The sequence below is a fragment of the Anser anser genome (assembly GCF_964211835.1).
Source record: "Anser anser genome assembly, chromosome: 1".
NCBI lineage: Eukaryota > Metazoa > Chordata > Aves > Anseriformes > Anatidae > Anser > Anser anser.
Genome location: NC_139720.1, coordinates 66,966,809 through 66,986,908, shown reverse-complemented (window position 1 = coordinate 66,986,908; position 20,100 = coordinate 66,966,809). Strand labels below are relative to the sequence as shown.

At 38.1% G+C, this 20,100-nt stretch overlaps 1 protein-coding gene across 6 annotated transcripts in view; it reads left to right on the top strand.

Moving 5' to 3' along the window:
* Positions 1–20,100, top strand: part of MICAL3 (microtubule associated monooxygenase, calponin and LIM domain containing 3) — a 157,796-nt gene that overhangs the window by 74,143 nt on the left and 63,553 nt on the right. For 3 of the 6 annotated variants that reach the window (XM_083820296.1, XM_083820297.1, XM_083820299.1), the window contains exons 18-25: positions 116–211; positions 2,691–2,747; positions 4,652–4,756; positions 7,272–7,379; positions 10,033–10,140; positions 10,810–10,996; positions 13,373–13,452; positions 14,598–14,685. In XM_083820296.1, the coding sequence (XP_083676422.1) occupies positions 116–211; positions 2,691–2,747; positions 4,652–4,756; positions 7,272–7,379; positions 10,033–10,140; positions 10,810–10,996; positions 13,373–13,452; positions 14,598–14,685 (829 nt within the window). The remainder of the gene's footprint in view (positions 1–115; positions 212–2,690; positions 2,748–4,651; positions 4,757–7,271; positions 7,380–10,032; positions 10,141–10,809; positions 10,997–13,372; positions 13,453–14,597; positions 14,686–20,100) is intronic. The other 3 variants (XM_083820298.1, XM_083820301.1, XM_083820300.1) reach the window with 1 other exon arrangement.

Sequence of the window (20,100 nt, the reverse complement as noted above, 5' to 3'; positions counted from 1 at the left end):
GTCATGGTCTCTAAGCTTATGCATTCTAGCCTGTCTAACAAAGTCAAGGGTAATGTTATCGTAGCTTTTCTACCATTATTATGATTTTTTTTTCTTTTTTTTGTTTTAAAAAAAGATGAGGAGTAAGGAACGTTGTCGGACCTGCCCCAAAAAAGTGATCATGCTCTCTTCTTCCACTCCACCTTCCTCTCCACCGTATCCCAGGCAGCAGGTGATTCCCTCTGCATGCTCTGTCCCTCTCTCTTCATTACTGCTTTGTACAAATGACTAAATCAGTTACCAGACATCCCACTTACAAATATATTTCCAATTTTCTTTTTTCAGAGGGTGATAGGGCTTCTTCAACCTCTTAGAATAGAAACACAGGTCAGCATTAGCTCAGAAGAAGCATCATTTTGATGATTGTCTAATGCACTGGAGATTCTGAGACTTTACTCTAGGGTAATTAGTAATTACAGTAGCCTTCTTCAGTTTTGAGTTGCAGCAAAATAGAACTGAAATAAAAGGGCCACGTCTACCTTTAAGGTATACATATGCTTCTTAGAAATTCAGTAGGTGTGCATTTGTCTAAGTATTAGAACTTGATCCTGTATTACATATAGATCATTCACTGGCCAAAGGCTCCTTTTTTCTAAACAGAAGTTAGTATGTTCGGAATAGTTCAGGGTTGGAAATTGCAACTTTTCTCCATCTCTGTTCTTTGTTTATAGAAGTGTGACTGAGAATTCGCTCTTGTATCCATGAAACTCTTTCAGATTTATTGTATGAAGTCCTTTTTTGAATTGTTGTTGTGGCCTGCACATGTCCAGTTTGGTCCTTCAGTTTCCCCCACATCCAGGCATTTGTCTCAAGAGTTTGTTTTCAGTCTGTCTTAGTTTGCATTTGAGTTGTGTTGTTCTGAACACAGTATATACATGTGAATCAGATGTGTGTACACATGTATTTGTTGTCCTTCTAGTTAAATATTACCTGAAATCTTTAAATATCTGTCTTGTTTGTTATACATGGTCATCCTGCTTCTTTGAGTTGTCTGTCTTTATTTTTGTTCCATCTTCCTACTGCAGTAATAAATTCTCCTCCTTCCTGATCAGCCCTTAACTAATCTTCAGTTGATAAAAAGACAGCTACAGTTCCATAGACCCAAATAGATTTCCCCGAAGGTGGAAAATGTTTCTTTGCTGAGCACTTGTTTTTCTATAAACTCTACTTTTAGCAGAGTAGAAAAGGGACATTCTTGAACATATTGTTTGACTTGTCTTACTACTGTGGTTTCTCAGAGTACAGTTACATGTTGCATTTCATCTGCCCTCACTACAGCCTGTGGATCACACTTCCTCTGCTGCTTCTCCTATGTCAGATTTGTGCAGACTAGTCGGGTCTGCTTACCAAACTGATTTACAATTGTTCTAACAAAAAAAGCAGTTTGTTTTCTGGCACACTGTGGACAGCGTGGTGCAAGGAAGGATTCAGGAATGCACATCTGGGTAAAATAGGTGGGGAAAGCCCTTTTCATTAGCAAAACCCACATCTAAACTGAGTTGAGTGTAATGAGAGATTGTATCATTACAGAATGGTTGTGGTTGAAGGGACCTCTGAAGATCATCTGGTCCATCCCCCCTGCTCAAGCAGGGTCACCTAGAGCACGTTGCACTGGATGGTATGCAGGCAGGTTTTGAATACCTCCAGAGTAGGAGACTCCACAGCCTCTGGGCAGCCTGTTCCAGTGCTCTGTCACCCTCACAGTAAAGAAGTGCCCTCTCATATTCAGCTGGAACCTCCTGTGCTTCAGGTTGTGCCCATTGCCTCTTGTCCTGTGGCAGGGCACCAGACATTGTGACAGATTTTCCCCAAGCTTATGATAGAGAAACTAAGTTAAATATTGAGATTTATTTTTTAATCTATGGTGTGGCAATCACTTTCCATATTTAAAAAATGGGCTTTCAGTTTCTGAGGACCCTTTAGCTCTGTATTTTCCCTCCCTGTCTTCTCCAAGTATTTTGTTTGTTTGTCCTGTGACTCTCTCATACTTGCCTAGTTCAGTCATGAGAGCTGACTGCTGCTGGGTCCAAACGTATGTAGACCATTTTCTACCTCATGTCCTGCAGGAAACATTTTTGCTCAAATTAAAAAAAAAAAAAAAAAAGACATTGTCAGCTTCCTCCTTTTAACTCAGAGGAATTTTTACCTCCTGTGTTACAGAAGAAATCTGTTAGAACCAGTTGAGGGACCTGCCTTTGGAGACATTTCTTCTTCCTTATTCTTTTTCTGAAATTGTCTTGGCCCACACCTCATAGCGAGTCAAATGGATCTATGTGCTTGTTACACTGATGTCTTTTAAAAACTCTGCACTTCTAATGCATTCATTCTACCAATTCCTTTAAACTTTCTATTTCTTTCCTTTGATCTAACATCACAGTAGATGTTGAGCGTCTTACCATCTTTATTGTACTAATTTTATTACACTGCAGTTAACAGATTTAATATGAATCTATATGAACTTTTTTTTTTTAATATCTTCCCTACAGGAACCAAGTCATTATTGCCATTTTTAAAATATTCTTCTCAGTAAACTGTTTTTCTATCATTATGACTTCTTTTCTGCCTACATTTTAAGAAAAATCAAATTCAGTCTGTTTTGACTAGGAAGTTGGTCTGTGATTGTTATTAAGCTCATAATTTGTTGCCTGCAGAGAAACAGGGAACCTGGTGCTGACTATCTTGGGGAGCAGAGTCCCAGACAAGGAAGGGTAAAGAGCATGAACAAATGGCATGGATGCTGATGACACAGCTGTGTGCAGTACAGGGAGCAAATGTACTGAGTAGTGAAGCACTTATCCTAATGCTGCTGTTAACACGCTGAAACTGCTGAGAGTCAGTTAGGAGCAGTCAACTATTTCTGCGTGATGCCCACACAAACGCATAACAAGCCTTCATCAACAGTTTGCTATATGCTTGTATTTTGCCATAGATTTGGCACTTAAGCTCTTCCCATTCTTCTTTTTCTCTTACACCTCTTTTTGAAGTATGCTGTGGCTGTAGCAGAACAAGAAGAGTTATGTTTTGTGCTAATTCATGCGAACATGGTTGCATTGTGTTCACTGCTTGCTTTCTGGATGGTTAAACAACTGGCATTCCATCCTGCCTCCTACAGGCCAAAGTAAAAGGAAAAATGATGAGGCATTATTTAGTATAGAGGGTTGAAGCCTTCTTAACAATGAAATATTCAACAGCCTGTCTTAATGATTCAGTATTATCCAGAAGCATGGGAAAAGGAAAGATAGGCACTCAAAAGAATTGGTTGATTTGAATTCATATTGACAAATTAATTGACATTCCAGTAAAGGCTTTTAATGAATTAAGTCATAAATGGTAGCCAGCTATAAAACTGTTGTAACTTCAAAAATGTGTTCTACACAAAAGACACTTGTGGGCCGAATGTTTTCTGACAGGCAGTAGAAAATGAATAAGCATGTGTCTGCAGTGACACAGAAGCCCACAGCTTTACAATAGGCCCTAGTTTTAGTGAAAATGATCTAGTAGGAAGGAGTAGGTGGAACCGAAAGCAGCTGAAAATAGAGAGTATTATTAATGCCTTTGAATGGGAAAAGTGTTTCTCATTGATTGGGTGTGAACCCAGTTTTCTGTTCTGCTTTGGAGAACAGTTAACAGTATGTAGCAGCACTTGAGCTTTCTTGACAGATTAAGCCTGAGGTTTCTTCACACACACAGTTGTAGTTCCTGGTCCATTTACTTTTGAACACTACAAACAAATTAGCTGAAAGCTGTATGATGTTGCAAGTGATACTCTGTCCTGTACAGCAGGCCAAAAGTCAGGTCTTTGTTCCATGTCACTATGTGCAACACACAACAGTTCAGCAAGATTGATATGAAAGACCAGAATAGCAGAGGTGTCAGATATAGTGCCTGGGGTGTGTTGACACGATGGTGCAGTAAGAACAAGTAGGACAGAAGATGCAGAAGTAAAATCGGCAACTTCTGTGCTAGTTTGATTTTGCTTCAACCAGCCAGTCTCATTAAACATCCTCTCTTTTATAAGCACAGCATTCTCTTTTTATATACAAGCATCTTTAAAGAGCTTATTTAATTCTTTATGAACACTGAAATATATTGCCCTAAAAATGTGTGTTTCTGCGCAGAAAATCTGAGAAACACAAATATGTGCAGGTGTAGATGTGTAAAGGAAATCCTCGACAAACAAGCACTAGGGTGAAATAAATTGGTGAATAAGTTCCTTTGTGTATGATGAAGCCACATCTTGATGAAGAGTGGTTTTTTGTTTGTTTTATTTTGGGTTTGGGTTTTGTTTGGTTGGTTTTTGTTTTTGTTTGGATGGCAATGCCAGGGAGAGGCTATGCGCTTGTTTGGTTTTGGCTGCAGCTGTCCTAGGTGGGAAAGTTGTGGATAATGTCTAATTCAGCTGATTTTTTCTTAGCCTGGAGTGTCAAAATTTAGCTCTTCATTAGAACATTAATGCAGTACACAGTGGAAATGAAAACAATCATCGGTAGGGAGCTTCTTACTGCTCTGCATGTGAATTTCCTACCTTGCGTCTGGCATTTTGTTATCTTTTCCTTTGGGGGATTTTTTTTTCCTGGTTTGTTTACTTCTTCCCTCCTTCCTTATCTCACAGAGATCTCCTCGTTTTTTTTCTGATGACCAAGTGCCTGAGAATGTTGAACAAAGGGCATGTCAGCTGGCTGCCCTCCTGGAGTCCAGGCCTGCTGTGAGGCATCAGGTGACTACAGCCCTGCCTGTCTGGCGTCCTGCATCAGGGGGTGATTCTGGGTACCACTGACATCTGTGCTCAGAGGGGTGGAAAAATTCACCAGAATACAGGGACCATTGCCTGTACACAGTCACGTGGCTAAAAAGAAAAGATCACGCTCATTTTGTGTAGTATTTTTTATCATGCTTGCTGGTTTTTAACTCTTTCCTTGAGGAATGAGAATGTTTCTGTTTCACAAAATAGTATAAACAATAAGGTAAAAAACAGCCTGCAAGCTTCGGAGTGCATGCTGAAAAGCAGCTGGACCATGGATCAAGTCTTCTCACAGTGGTCATTTACCAGTCAGTTGCTCACCGGATTTACTTGCTTATGGAAGCAAGAACATTTGCGTTTTCCAAGCATAACTGCTGGCTCTGAAGTACTACTTCTGTGTCCATATTTCCTGTATACTTACTTCCAGCAACAGAGTTGGCAGCTTGTGCAGATTTTCTTTGATTCTATTGTACACTTTTGTTTTGTTTTGGTTTTGTGTTTAATATTCTCTCCTGTTTGTCTTCCCTGGCATAGGGGAGCATGCCAGTTTGAACTGTGCCTTCTTTTGTTTCTCGTTCCTAGCTGTTTTCGGTTACCTTCAACAGCCTTTGGCAAACTGGAGAGTGCCTTTGGAAAACACCGTCTACATAAGTGATTATTTTTTCAGAATTTATGGTTTTGAGTTAACTATCCAAAACCAAGCTGTCTTCTTGAGCGGGAGTATAAACAGGCCCAGAACTTTTGTTGATGGGCATAACTTTTCCAAGGGATGTCAAAAGGGAATTTATAACAATTAGGTCACTTTAAATTGGTGTTCTTTGGGGATGCAGTCTTTGCTGACGATTAAAATCAGTGAAGCTGTTCTCCAGGAAGGCAAAATGAACCTTTGGCTGGATTTGAAATAGGATGTTGGGGACATAGAAGAAACAATGAGAGACTGGGTAAGAAGACTCCTTTAAACATATTATCATCTATTTGTTAATGGGTGATACAACCGAAGATCTCAGTCATGATCCAAGGACAGCATGCTCACATGTATTTCATTACTCAGTTGAAGTAATGATACAGAATTAACACGGGGACCAAAACATTTACTTCCTACCTTTTGTGTTGCTCTCTAGTACTTCTAGGCTCTTTTTGAGGATGGAAAAGATTAACAGCATTACACTGCAAAGAAAAAAAAATCTTATTGCTGTATAGTGCAGAATTAAGGATGTGAGAAAATAAAGGGGAGATGTAGAACACAAAGTAGAGGATAGGATAAAGTGGATAAGGCAGAGAGGAAAAAGAAAACAGATGTTGGAACACTGCAGACAATGATAGATTATGATGTGGGATTTAAGGAAAGAAATCAAGAAAAAGTAGAATAGTAAGAGAGAGAAAGCAAAGTAAGAAATTTTCAGAAAATCAATTTGGTTAAATGTTGATGATCTTAAGTACAGAAAATTGGTGTATAAAACAAACAGTTACATTTCTGAAATCCCAGCTATTTTACATTTTGCCCAGTAGATTTAATCTTGAAGCTAGCCTATTCTAAATTGCTAGAAATAGCTGTTTTTGTGGGTCAAGCAGCTATATGACATTTAGTTTTCCTTTTTATAACCCAAAGCATAATTTTCTTTTTTAAAATTGAAAGTGGGTCAAATATTTGAAATTTACATAATTTTTTTCTTCCAGATAGAAACTGTACATTCCTATAAATTGCTACCAGCACTGTCTGATATGTTTAGCTACCAATTTTTTTTCCTATTTACATTAAGTAGGTTCTTGGGAGATGGGCATTAATGAACTATAGAGATAATGAGAGCGGCCAATTTTTGGGCTCTTCTGTGAAAAACTGGTTTCAGAAGGATGCACATTCTCAGTTTGGGATTTGCTGTTTGCCATTTGATAAGCAAATCATTGAAACAGCATTGAACAGCAGATTGCATTTTATTGTTTCATTCTTTTTAGCATGATGTTTCAAATCTGCTGACATTAAATGTTATGTTGGAAACTTGATGCTGATTACTGGCAACGCATACAAGTTAATTTCTTTCTCTTCCACCCCTAAGGAGAGCAGGCTTTTGGTTTATATAGTTAAAATATAGAAGAGGTCTCACATGGCCTGAAATACAATCGTAGTGTCTTGAGCCAGTAATACAGAATAATGGGAGGTTCAGGAGGAGCAGAGGAAATTGATCTGGGATCTGTGCCAGTGGTTTAGTTGTTTGGGTTATAGGAGGCTGGACATCTGTGGAAGTAGGTAACTGCTTCCAAATGGCCCTAAATAACTTAAAACCAAATAAAGGGCAAATTAAGAATAACTTACTCTGGCTCACTAGGGAGAAAAAGACCCTTGTAGGACAACTTGGAAAAAATGTCCAGTGCATCTTCTCTGATAATTACTTTTTTTTGCTCATGGGAAGAAGGGCCTGTTTTTGTTCTTATTTTCTCCTGTTTTTCCTTCATAGTCATGTATGATTGCTTTGATTTTTATTTTATTTTTTAGCCTGAGACTGAACCGTCTCGTCGATTCTTTGTTGACCAGTGGGAGCTCTCCCTTAGCCTCCGTTCTTCTAATCGCCCTTCTTCACCTTCATCTGACTCTCTTCGACAGGTAGCATTAGCCTGAGCATTGCAAGGTGCACTCAGCTGTGTCTGCTTGCTCCACCCAGGGACCTACCACAAGAGATGGCTAGGCTTGCACTGCTTCACCTGCAGAATGCAATATCTGTGCATATTCATGCACAAATGAGAAACAAGAGGCAGCCTGTTACATAGCTTGGTTATTGTCAACCCTAAACCAGTTTGAAACTAAGTATATTTAACATTTGGTGCAAATGACAAGGCTTCTGCTACATCCCACTCTCAAATCAGATTTTTGAGCACTAATGGTCTAGCTTTGGAGTAAAGCTTTCTTGTTTTGCTTGCTGCTTTTCTTGAGAGTTTGGGCCAAACAACAGAATATGTTTGTGTGTATGTGCTTAATGGATAGTATGAAGTAGAAAGTACTTTGGCTTTCTGAAAAATCACTGGGAATTTGAACTAGTTGCAGTTGTCATGTGTAAAACAAACAACACGAACTTGATTTGACCTAAGCTGAAGTGGGTTCAAAATGTTTCAGAACTTTCTACATCTTGAAGGCATTTGCCCAAGGAAGGAAAGATAAAATGCTTCACTAAAAATCCAGTATTAGGCCAGACGTCATGTATAGTAAAAAAAATATCAGAAACACAGAGCCCAAAATCAAAAATTCAGCAACTAAATTTCTCACACTAAATAATCCATGGTATTGTGAGTTAATATTAGCATAGTCACTGTTCAGGCACAAAACTTTATATGTATTGGTTGAAATTTAAAGATCCTGAAGCACCTGCAATTAAGGTTGGATGAAGGTTTCAAATCAAAACTTGTTCAGTAGAAATCCAGTTTCAGCTAAAAGGAAGTTTCTGTTAAAAGCACCCGCTTCCCATGGAAGAGCTTGAACTGTCTTTTAAGAAAGCTTAAATATCCTCAAAGGTTTCCTTTTAGAGGAAAATGGAAACCTCTTGGCCAGATGATCATGGTTGCCAGTTTCAGATCAATGCTGAATGAAAGGAAGAAAAATTTTCCAGCATATTCCATTTTAAATGTAATATTTGACAAAATACAATATATGACATTGAAATACAACTGCACATATGTGTGTGCACATAAACTGAGGAAGAATATGGAACCCTGAAATTTTTGAAAGACAAATCATGTTTTTTCTTGCATATATAAGTACTGCAAGTGATCTACATTTTGGGCTTGAATTAGTATACAAGCCTGTAAGAGCAGTGAGTGTAAGTTCTTCATGGTGAGAAATAAACCTTCTTTACGACAGTGACACAACTTAATGAATTAGGAGTAAAGCAATAGCAATGATAATCTCTGATGGCCGAGCACACCATTTTAAAAACCATTTCCCCCACAAGTACCCATTCTGCGTGTTTTTTTTTTTGTTTTTTTTTTTGTGATGCATCCTGCTTTTCTCATGTCTGAAAATGTGAAGGTTATATACATTTCTAAAAGGCTATTAACCACACTCATGAAATTTATGCTCTTACTAGTTGTGGGAAATAACTAGTGTGCTTCAAACAAGTTCTACTATGGGTAAAGGGGGTTTTGAGATAAGACCCCAGCCTTTTCCTTCAGGTTACTGTTATATCAGAAGCCAGTGTGTGTCTCTGCTCTTTCATTTGCGGAAGAGACTCCAGCTAGAAGCATTCATAATACTTCTTAGTCTGGAAAAGGAAAATTGCTTGGCGTGCTCCTTGCTGCTCTGAGTCAAATACATGGTGTTTGCAGTGTGATTAAGCTAACGCGGATGTAACCACATAATTTTCCTAACTATGTAATTACTGCTGATGGCTGAAATTATTTCCTGTGAAGAACACTTCCTCCGCTCCTGCAGTGACTGAACTTGGCTTCCAAACACTCATTTTGTACTGTGTAAGGTAACAGCCAACCTGCCTAGATTTCTCAGAATACTGAAGGGTTTTTAGATATCCAATTTTGGAGACAGTCAATATCCATGATGGAGAAAAGCCTAGTCATAAAGCCATGTTCACAGTTCAACAAATGCGTGTTCCAGGTGTATGCAGGTATGGCTTTAATGTGTTGGATGAAGTTCTTGCCTCTTTTTCCCTATAAACTTCTATGTATTTTTAGCATTGGAAAAAATTGTATTTTTGAATCACTGTGAGTTCATGATTTAAGGATTTCTTCCTGCTTTATGAATGCTCTGTAAACGAGTCCTTTCCAATTGCTAAGCTTATAACTATATTGTGCTAAGCATATAAATATGTTGCAATCAGCATGTTACATTAGACTCTGTGACACATCTTCTAAAAGATTTTTGATTGTGATGCCAATTTTACCTGGAACGTAAAATCTTTACCTATATTTGCTTTCATCTTTGAGAAGTGTATATGTTCAGGTTTCCAAGTGCGAAATACCTCACAAGCAAAAGTAAGCTCTGCTTTCTTTATCATCTTAGTATTTCTACAGCACATACAGAATGCAAAATGCAAACCTTTTTCATGGTTGCAGTTGATATTGGACTGTTCTAGTGATTATTGATGACACTAGCTTTGCTGTTACTACCTGTCACTTCATATTGTCCACAGTTTTGGCATGATTTCACCTCTCTGCACCTTTTCACCACCTAACCTATTATCTTTTCAGTCATTTTTAAAATTTTTTTTCTTTTCTCACTTCCTTTTTGTTTCATTCCATCCATCTGGTAGAAGTACATAAAGATGTACACAGGCGGCGTGAGCTCATTAGCTGAGCAGATAGCCAATCAGCTTCAAAGGAAAGAGCAACCCAAAACCCTTCTAGACAAGAAGGAACTGGTAAGACGATGTACAGAAGGTGACATGTGTTTGTGATTAGATGTTCTGTAGATCCGAAGTATTGTGTCTGGTTGTTAGCACAGCTGATGGAATCTATAGTAGCTTTGTGAAAGGCTTCACTTCCCTTTCTCCATCCCCCCTCACTGTTGTTCTGGTTTTCCTTGCAAAATGTTTGAATTTAATCTCAGTGTCTAAGGACTGTGTATGAACAGTTAAGAAACTGCTGGTCACATTTATGAAGATGTGTTTGGTCCACTAGGGCTACTTCAGCATTATTGTTTTTTGGAGGAGATACCAACTTTGATAATGAAGGTCTAAGAATTGCTGTTTGAGGGATTTCTAATGTTTTTGCCTTTCCGTCATATGCCTCCTTCAGTTATTTACTTCAAGGTCATGTTTAATAGTACTTGTGTTCACTCCCCAATCCAGAGCTTAATTTACTTTTCACATATGTAGGTGTGGTATCCTAGGACTTTCTTCACTGGACTTCAAGGTTAGTTTTTGGTGTCCTGGCTAAAACTGATTTGTGTCAAAGAACTGCAGCATCCATGTGTCAAAGAACAACAGCATCCAGATGCTCCTGTATCTGCAAAGATGAGGAGAAGATATGACGACACAATCTTGAGAGACTGGACATGCACAAATTTAGTCATGCCTATTTCTGTCTAGGGCTCACTCAAAAAGGAGTTCCCCCAAAACCTGGGAGGCAGCGATGTCTGTTACTTCTGCCACAAGCGAGTCTACGTGATGGAGAGGCTGAGTGCTGAAGGCAAGTTCTTCCACCGCAGTTGCTTCAAGTGTGAATACTGTGCCACCACTCTGCGATTGTCATCTTACGCCTATGATATTGAAGATGGTAAGAGAAATTGCTTTTTTGTCAGAATACTTTTAACCATCTTGGAAGTTTGGTGAGTTAGGGAACGGGGTAACTTCAGTTCCAAAGACACACACTCTTAAACTGTTGAAACTACGTGGATAGATATACCTAAGAATATAATCAGATATACCTAACCAGAAACCAGAACAATATGTCAGGAGATGTAACTCATTTTATCATCCAGAAATTGTGCATGTTGAAAATAATGATTTGAAATCACACATCACTTTTGAAAAGTAACTTTTGTCAAAGAGTAGCAACATGTTGCATTTGTTGCTTGAACAGGAGTTAACAGAAAATTCACATTTTCTGAAGAAAGAATGAAGTAAAAAGTGTCTTAGATAAACCTTTATGTATATCAACAATATTCTTTCACAGCTGTCATTTATCTTTACTCCTATCTCAATAGGAAAACATGTACAAAACGATGTAAAACTAGTGAGATATTAGATGGAAAGGATTCTATACCAGAAATGATTGTGTATAAACCAAAATAAGTGAAAAAAAGTTCTAGAACTAATCCTTTTCCACGTTCATTGAAGCTAAGATGAAGTAAAAATTTCAGTAAGCTGTATGCCATGGAATGGAACTCGAGTGTTCTGTGCAGACTGAAAAGTTATAAAATTGGTAGAAACCTTCTGTGGGTAGCTTGGAAGATTTTTTTTGAAGATATTGGGTAGGATAATGCCCATGGAAACATCAGCTAGGCATAAGGAGCAAAAAAGAACCAAAATAATGTATCCATTGATGATGAATTTTATAACAACCCTCAGTAATGGACTTGCTCTGTCACGAAGGATTGAGGAATCAAACCAGTCTCCCAGTAAGAAATAGAAAACACATTATTCCTTGGCCAGAAGGTCAGCAGACTTGGTTTATGAATTTAAAGGGGCCAATGATAATTTCGAAGTCAACACGTAAAAGTAACAGCTTCATCAGTAATCAAAGTTGGGACAAAGCATTTTTGAGCACTGCTGTTATTTAGTGCATTCAGAAGTAACGGAGTATCTGATTAAATGTTTAGCCATAACGGATGGAGTTCTGTAAACTCTATGGGCTGAAACAGTTTTTACCACCAGATTTAGTGATTCCCTCTGCCAACAAGCTTACATACATAGTTATGGCCAGTTAGCTTCAGTGAAGCAAACAGAAAGCTTGGAGTCTTAGCACACTTATAGCATTGATTCTGAAATAATAACATGCTTAAGTTTCATATGCACATGTGTATGAAGAATATGTCCAAACAGAAATATGTTGTATCCTATCCAGTCTAATCATTGTGAAAATCCAGCTCATATTTCAATCTGGGTTTTCTCTGAGAGAAAAATAACAAGGTATGTGCACATAGTTGCTATTCATCTAGTTCTTTTCACTGAAGAGCATTCAAAGTCTGAGAATTTTTATATAAGAGCCTTTCTGTTGTTTCTCTTTTCAGACATTTCCCCCTGAAACAAATTGAATGAGCAGTTTTCTGAAAGAGTCAATATTAACAAATGTTTATTTAAACATAGACTTCTCAAAAGATAGCATTTTCCATTTTTCTATCATAAAAAAAATCATTAGAAATTACTGTGCTAATACCAGTCCAGAGAAACTGGGGGAACCAGCAAAAGTCAAAGTATTGAATTGAAATGCGTTAGTAAAGTTGTAGGAGTAGGAATTCACAGAAGAAGGGGATGCTGTGAGCTGCAGACATTGAGCAGGATACAGTAACAAAGGTACACTGGCAAATAGCTGTGCTAGCAGTTTGCTCCTATTGTTATTATTTGCATTGGAGTATCACTAGTGCTGCTTTGGCTTCCTGATAGCGTTCAGATAATGGTGAAAACCTATCTAGGCTTCTGGGGTGTTACTAAATCAGTAGTGTCACAAAAGGTTTGTGAAAATGAATTGTTGCTTGATTGTTCTTTCCACAAGTAGCCACTGTGCATTTTCAGAGATGGCTCTTTGGGAGTTAACACCGTCCTCTCCCACTTTCCTCTGCTGGTTGTATTCATTCTTGCTTTTTCCAAAAGTGCTTCTGCCAGCTTTTCATGTGATGATTTCTTTGTTCCCCACACACAGCCGCATTGTTAGCATGTGATACCACACAAGCCTCACAGCTTTGCTTTGGTGTTTGATAGGATATTAAGCTAAATGGCTGTTAGGCACCCAATAGAAAGGAGGCTAGCTAGCAGGGGGAGAGAGGAGGGCTAGAGTTAAAACTTCAGATAGTGTTTGTCTCCATGCATACTGATTAAACTAGATGAAGCGAAGGGAAAGGCAACAGGAAATAAGTTGCAGTGAGATATACATTTATATTGTGTTAAGCTGCTTTGTTTTCATTGTTGACCATCATTTGTATTCTATCTGCAGGTAAATTCTACTGTAAGCCTCACTACTGTTACCGACTCTCCGGTTATGCTCAAAGGAAGAGGCCAGCAGTGTCAGGAAAGGTAACTCATTATTTTCATCTAAAATGTCAAGTTAATAGATTTTGATTCTTAACATTGAAAAAGTAAATGTTATTTTTTATTATTCAGAAAGCAGAAAAATTCAGAATGCATCAAGTTGCTTTATGTCATGGTGTCTTGCAGTTCTGTAAATTTTACTTAAAAACAGTTTCTGTAATTATCACTTCTCTTTTCATGATTATTATAAAATAACATACTGTGCCATTCAGAACAGTATTTTGATCTGCTTTCTTGTTAAACAGAAATGCTTATTCAGTTCATGTAGAGACTAGAGGAATTCTGTTAATGGTTTTATTTTTCCGTAAGATGAAACATATTATTTGCATTTCCTTTAAAACATGAAGTTCTGACCCATCTGCATAGGCTATAAAGAAGACCTTTGGTCTTTTCTAAATGTTTGCTATCTGTTAGTGGGAACCTGTATGGAAAGAAAGGATATCCTTTCTACTACACGATTGTAATGGAAGCGTTTATGCTTTAAACATAGGACCATGACCTCCCCTGTATTACAGAAAAATGTCCCTGCTTTTGTCTATACAATCCAAGGCATGTTAGACTTAATTTGTCTCTTCAACTTACTTTTCAGTATTTTTGTGGTACTCCACGTGAGCAAGAGTGAGCAAACTATATGGTAGTCTCTTTGCATTCAAGTTCAGTTAAGCTTGCATGACACAACCTGTCTTTCTCCCATTAGATTATATTTAACCTCTATGGTGGTGATGGTTGTTGTCTTTCTGCCTGTTTCTCGGTTGTTTTTTTAGTACATGCTAACTTTTGAGATTTATCCCAAAATTTGTGCCATACTGTATGCCAAAAAGAAAGACCAAAAGTGAAACTCGTATTATATTCCAGATAAGCAGACTTCAGGAATCTCAATGCTTTGGCTTTCTTGGATATACAGCTTGTTTTGGGGGGCTTAAATAAAGCAACATATTGAGAGGGAATGTATTTGGTTCAGACCTTGCCTTATGTGATGATAAAGGGGTATTTTAGTTGCAAGAGGGATGTCTTGTGTTTTCTTGATGTTCAGTGTTTTCAGTACATATAGCCTCATACGAAAAAAGAGCATTTTTGATGCACTTCCAATTTGAATATGAATTTAATCCTCCCCTCTCCCATTCTTATAGGACACTAAAGGACCTCTGCAGGACGCTATGGCAAGTGATGGAAGTGGACGGGCAAATTCCATCTCCGCCTCAGCAGAGAGGGCCCCAGGTAGCTCCACTTCCTTCTTTAGCAGGGTGGTGCAGTACTCTCTCGTCTTCTTTGACAGAGTTAGGTTGGCAAGCCAGCGCCTGCACAGCACAGTTTCCTCGATTGGGCACCAGGTAGCCCAGAACCCTTTGGACTCCTTTTTCATGTGTCAGCTGATGGCTTTTGGGGTTCCCTTTCTCTATGTCCAGTCAGAAGTTCTTGTGCAGATCTTAGGGGAATTCTGTGGGCAGTCTGCTGACCAGTAAGATTTAATGTGACCCAACTTAAAAAGCTGTATAACTTGTGTGATTTTGGGGTGCCATGTGAATTTTGTGCGTTATGTGAAAGTCTCAATATATTATTATTTTGCATTGTGGTTTTGAGGGCCTAGATTTTCAGTCCTTTCAAGGACATTATCTGAAATAGTTCCAGGAAAACACAGATGCACAGTTAAGGGTCTCCTCTGAGTGGGCCCAGATAAAGAGGCTTTGTCTGTAATGTATGTATCTTGATGTTAGTCAAGTTAAAAGTTTTTCTGATACACTGGAATGACTTGCAAACTGGATTTCTGTGTTTGCCTGAAATCTGGAAGTGGTTTCTCATTCTCCCAAGCTTTTCTTCATTAATCTGGTACTTGAATGGGGAAGATCCCATTATCTTGGGATTGTGTCTCCTTTGGAACTCTGGGTATCTGTGACAGCTAATGGGATCGGATTCCTTAAACTTCTTGAGTTTTGTGGTGCTGGCAGGTCACGGTGCTCCTCCCTTACTGCCAGAATCTGTGCTGCTCCTGGCCACGGCTTTGGAAATGGGGTAGTGAATGTGTGTGTCTTACTGTGAAGTATTTTTGCCTTTTAACTTAAAATTCTAATTCCTTCTAACATGGGAGAAGTGTCTCTGCTACAAATGCTCGTTCACCCAGCCCCTAAATGTTTATTTAGTGATGTAAGAAAGAGATTTGATTTCTAGTATTGGTTCTAGAATACTATGGAAAAACTAAATCAGTTGCTTTTAGAGGGAGCACATATTTCTAGCAAAACTTTGAGAAAAGAATGTTTTCACAGTGCTAGTTGAGAAAAGATCTTAAAAACATACAGGTGGATAAAAATCATGCCTATGTTTGACTTTAAGTATTATTCTTACAAGCATTTCTAAGATGGAAGCTGAATGCAGTCAGACCGAAATTCATTCTTACTGCGTGCAGTTGATTCTTTAAGTAGTTATTTTCACTCTTTCCTCTGTCATTGGTGTGGAATTTCCATAGGGCGAAATGGAGGAAAGAAAGCATTGTGAAAAATGACATTTGCAAAATGCCTTGGACAGATGGGATAACTACACCATTTTTTGTACTATTGGCTAGACAATTAAAATTGTTTTCTCTAAAGGTGAAGAGTTTTTTTTTTTTTATGTGAAGCATATTCTTTAAGATATATGGAAAAGATATTTCTTGGAGCTGTTATTCATAGAATATCTCATATGAGAATAAGGCAGTTTAATAGGATAAAGCTACTGGTGATGAAAAGTAGAAAAAAATCATTTAACTGTATATCAATTAGGTTTTCAATACAATTGCTGTCAAAGTCTCCTTCTTCTGATTTAGTCCTTCCAACTGATCAAATTTAATTACATTTATAAGTGAGCCTTCAGTAAATAGCATCTGAGTGATCACTAAGTAGGACAAACAGTAGGCCGTGGTTTGCTGTGGTGGCACAATTACAAGAACGGTAATATTTCCAGAGAAATAAAATAGAACAGACACTATTTTATCAAAGAGCAAAACTTGAAATCTAGGGCTCCTGTTTGCTTGCTGCTATTCTAAAGCAGTGCCTGACTGTAGCATCATTTTTAATCTTTTGGAGCTTTTAAAGCTTTGTCTTTTGTAGTGCACAAAGTCCAATAGGGCATACTAAGCTGGATGAAGCTAGCTCATCTTTAAAGCAGTGTAATATGTTGCATTCTTGTGTGCATGACAGAAATACCTTTAACGGTAGAAGAGTGAGCTCTGCCTCTGCTGTTCTTCCACTTTCTGCTAGAAAATTGCCATTTGTAGCTGAGATTTAGTCTTCTTTGTGAAGGAGGTTCTAAGAGTATTTTAAAATTTCTGGCTTAACAAGTATTAAGAAGCAGGAGGAGGCTAAGTGTAATGTATTTTAAAAGCAAGCTACAGTGTCATTAAAGGCAGGTCAGTTCACCATCAGTCAGTTTAACAGTCATGTCCTGTAGGTACTTATCTTTAGCTCCAGTTCTTGCTGGATAGGCCAGGAAACTGGAAATGTGTTTACAATTCTATATGGCTTGGGGAAAAAAACAGAAACAAGTGAAAAAACACCTCAACTTTTGAATTACAAAGCTTCATGATACAGTGGAAGAATATGGTACTATTTCTGAGTAATCAAAGGGAATCTGTAAGATTACATCTCTGTATCTCTAGTCCTGACTTCAAACTATGTGCACATAAGCTTTCCTGAAATTTATTAACTTCGCTATGTTAGAAACTATAGGCATTCTGCGTTCACTGAAGAGTAGATTAATGCCTTAAGCAAAAACCTCTCTGAATTAGAGATAGAGGCAGAGCTGTTCCGGTGCTCCACTTCAGCCATCTGGTAGATTCACCAATTAACAGGTTGTATATCTGAAACTGTTTGACCTCTTTCAGGAAAGTGCTACTGAATGAAATTTGGCAGTAGTAATTTCATACCTTGAGGTCTGAGCCAGTTTCAGTAGTGAGGCAGATGTTGATGAGGAGTTTAAGTTGCCTCTAAAATGATTAAGTAAACCAAAAGTGTAGAATGTGTAGGTTTCATTTCTGATGGAAATCTAAAGATACCTTAGAATACAAAAGGAAGGTGTACAGCAGAAACATCAGTTCAACAATATATAAGACAAAAACCTTTCTGTTCTTAAATTTTATACCCTCTGAGTTAAATTCAGTCCTGAATTAGCTTGTTCAGTGACCATTATAATGACTTGTAAAAGGCCTGCTTTTTAGTTGCCACAGAATCCCAAGTGAATGCATGGGGTTTCCCCCTGCACTCAGTGTCTCCTTTACTTTGCCACCAAATCTGGTCTCTTCTTTTTTAGCCAGATTAGTAATTAAAATTCATTCAAACACAAAATAACATTCAGCATATTTGGTCAGCTGAGGTAAGATTGGTCACAACAAGCACTTTTTTGTGATGTGTTACTAACCTGATTGGCATGTATTAACTTTGCTAAAGACGTCAGTCCCTTGCTGGGTGGCCACAGGCTTGCCTGGCATTAAATGTGTTTCGTCTGTCCCATGTAATGACTATAGTTGTAGACTACAACCTGTGATAAGCAAGCTGAGGTTTTTTGGCAGTCAAGCAGAACCACTATTTTTGTGAAAGTCTTGCATGGTTTGCCAGAGAGCCTGCGTGACATCTTATGTAGTGGTTACAAGGGATGTTTTCAGGGAGGTTATGTTCAAACTGACTCTTGCCATACTGATTGGGGAAGGGACAACAAGCTTTTGAGTGAGTGATGCCATTCTCTCCTGGGAAGGGAAGTTGGGAAAAGCAGTTACTATGCTTTTGGTCCTGCTGAACTGTGGCATGCTTGTCGTAGATTCTGTAACCCTTCTCTGTATTCTGTCTGCCTGTTTCTCTCTATCTTCTGCATTTGCCTTTGTTCCAAAGTTGCTGCTATTGCCAAGGGAAAAAAACCACTTTGCTTCTCAACTGTCTCTCCCTTTGATAATCTGTAACCACCATGTCTTGGATTTTTTTTTTTTTTTAATATTATTTACAGTACTCTATATGGTTTTAATGTGCTTTTAATGCAAATGCTGTTTTTTCTATTTGTTCTAAAGGTCTGTAAGAACATATTTTCAAACTTCCAGCTCTTTCTTGACAGATGGACTTGGAACAGTCTTTACCCATATCAGATTTATGATAATGCTCCTTGGGGTGACTTCAGGTGGTGATGTTTTGTTGTAAGATGTTTCCCATTCAAAGCTTGTCTTCTCACAGCAGTGCATTTCTGCCCACTTCAGCAATAGGAAGTTCATAAGGAAAAGACGTGCTAGGGAAGCTCATACTTCAAAATATACTGCAATAATATGCAAGTCATGAGGTCTTTGCAGTAGTTACTTGACCCGTGAAAGACTTAAGAAACCAATTATAAGCCATAGTATGCAAAACTGAAAATTTAAGTACAAAGTAGAGGCATTAAGTCTCCTGCTTTACAATCACAAAAATATATAGTATATATGATACAGGTGTGCAATATGAAAAGAATATGAAAAGTTAAAAAAAAAATCTTCTATGGGTGTGCCTTAAAAGTTTTTAGGGAGCGATGTTATGAGGAAACCCTTTATGGCAGACCCATAAACATGTAATCGGTTGTGTATAGTGAGTAAAGGTGGACTTTACAAGAGGAAGTTCTTTTGCTGACTTGGAGAGCTAGAAAAGGGTGAATGCTTCCTCTAAATGGTGTACCCTATAAAGTAAATTAACTGAGCCACGTTTTCAAAAGGATCTTAAAACTGTGATTTTCACAGTCTTTATGGATGCGTACAATAATATTTGCACACACTTCTACTTCTGTGCCTAATGAAGTACAAATACATTTTGTATAAATTTCTATATATGAATTGGCAGCTTGCTCATAATCATTGTCCCTTTCCAGTTCCATTAACATACATTGAACATGCCTTGTGAAAATGATTCAGCTCAAAGCAATACTGTTTGCTTGTACATACAAACACATCTTCATGAAATCCTCCATTTGGTCACTTCTTTTCATTATTATTCAGCTTTGGGTTTTGTTCATTTTAATTTATTGTGTTATAAACACTAAATTACAGATGATACAGTAAACTAACTAATTCTGTGACATACTCTTCTGTTTTTGGTGCCTTCATTTTAAACCACTAAACTCTGCATTTACGAACATCCATACCCCTCCCCTGCCCACCCCAAAATAAAATTTTAAAAAAAGGTACATCCATATTTTGGGATGTATCACCAAACTGGGAGGAAAGATAGTTCCTCTTCTGCTGTGCCTTGAAGGTTTTCTTTTTTGTTTGGAGTAATGGTGGTGTTGTGTTCTGCAGGACAGGGCACATAATACTGAACCCTTTTATGGGGTTTCATACAGCTCCAAAGAGACCTAATGCAAGATTTATTTCGCTGCTGGAAGATTTAAGATGTAAACTTAAGAATCAGATCCTGTGTTTTTGGAAGCTGAGGAGAGTGCGTGGGTTGCATGATTAGGACTAAGGTTCGGTGCCCGGTGAATCATTGCTCAATAGCAAGCCAGGAATCTCTCTTAGGAGATGTGCTTGACTGTTCCCAGTCCATCATGTTCCTTGTCAGTGTTCTTATCAGGATTTGTGTGGCTTTGGTGTAAAAGAAAGGAGAATGCTAAGGGACCAGCAATTTGAATCCCAGAACATTTGGAAAGGCAAAGGAACAA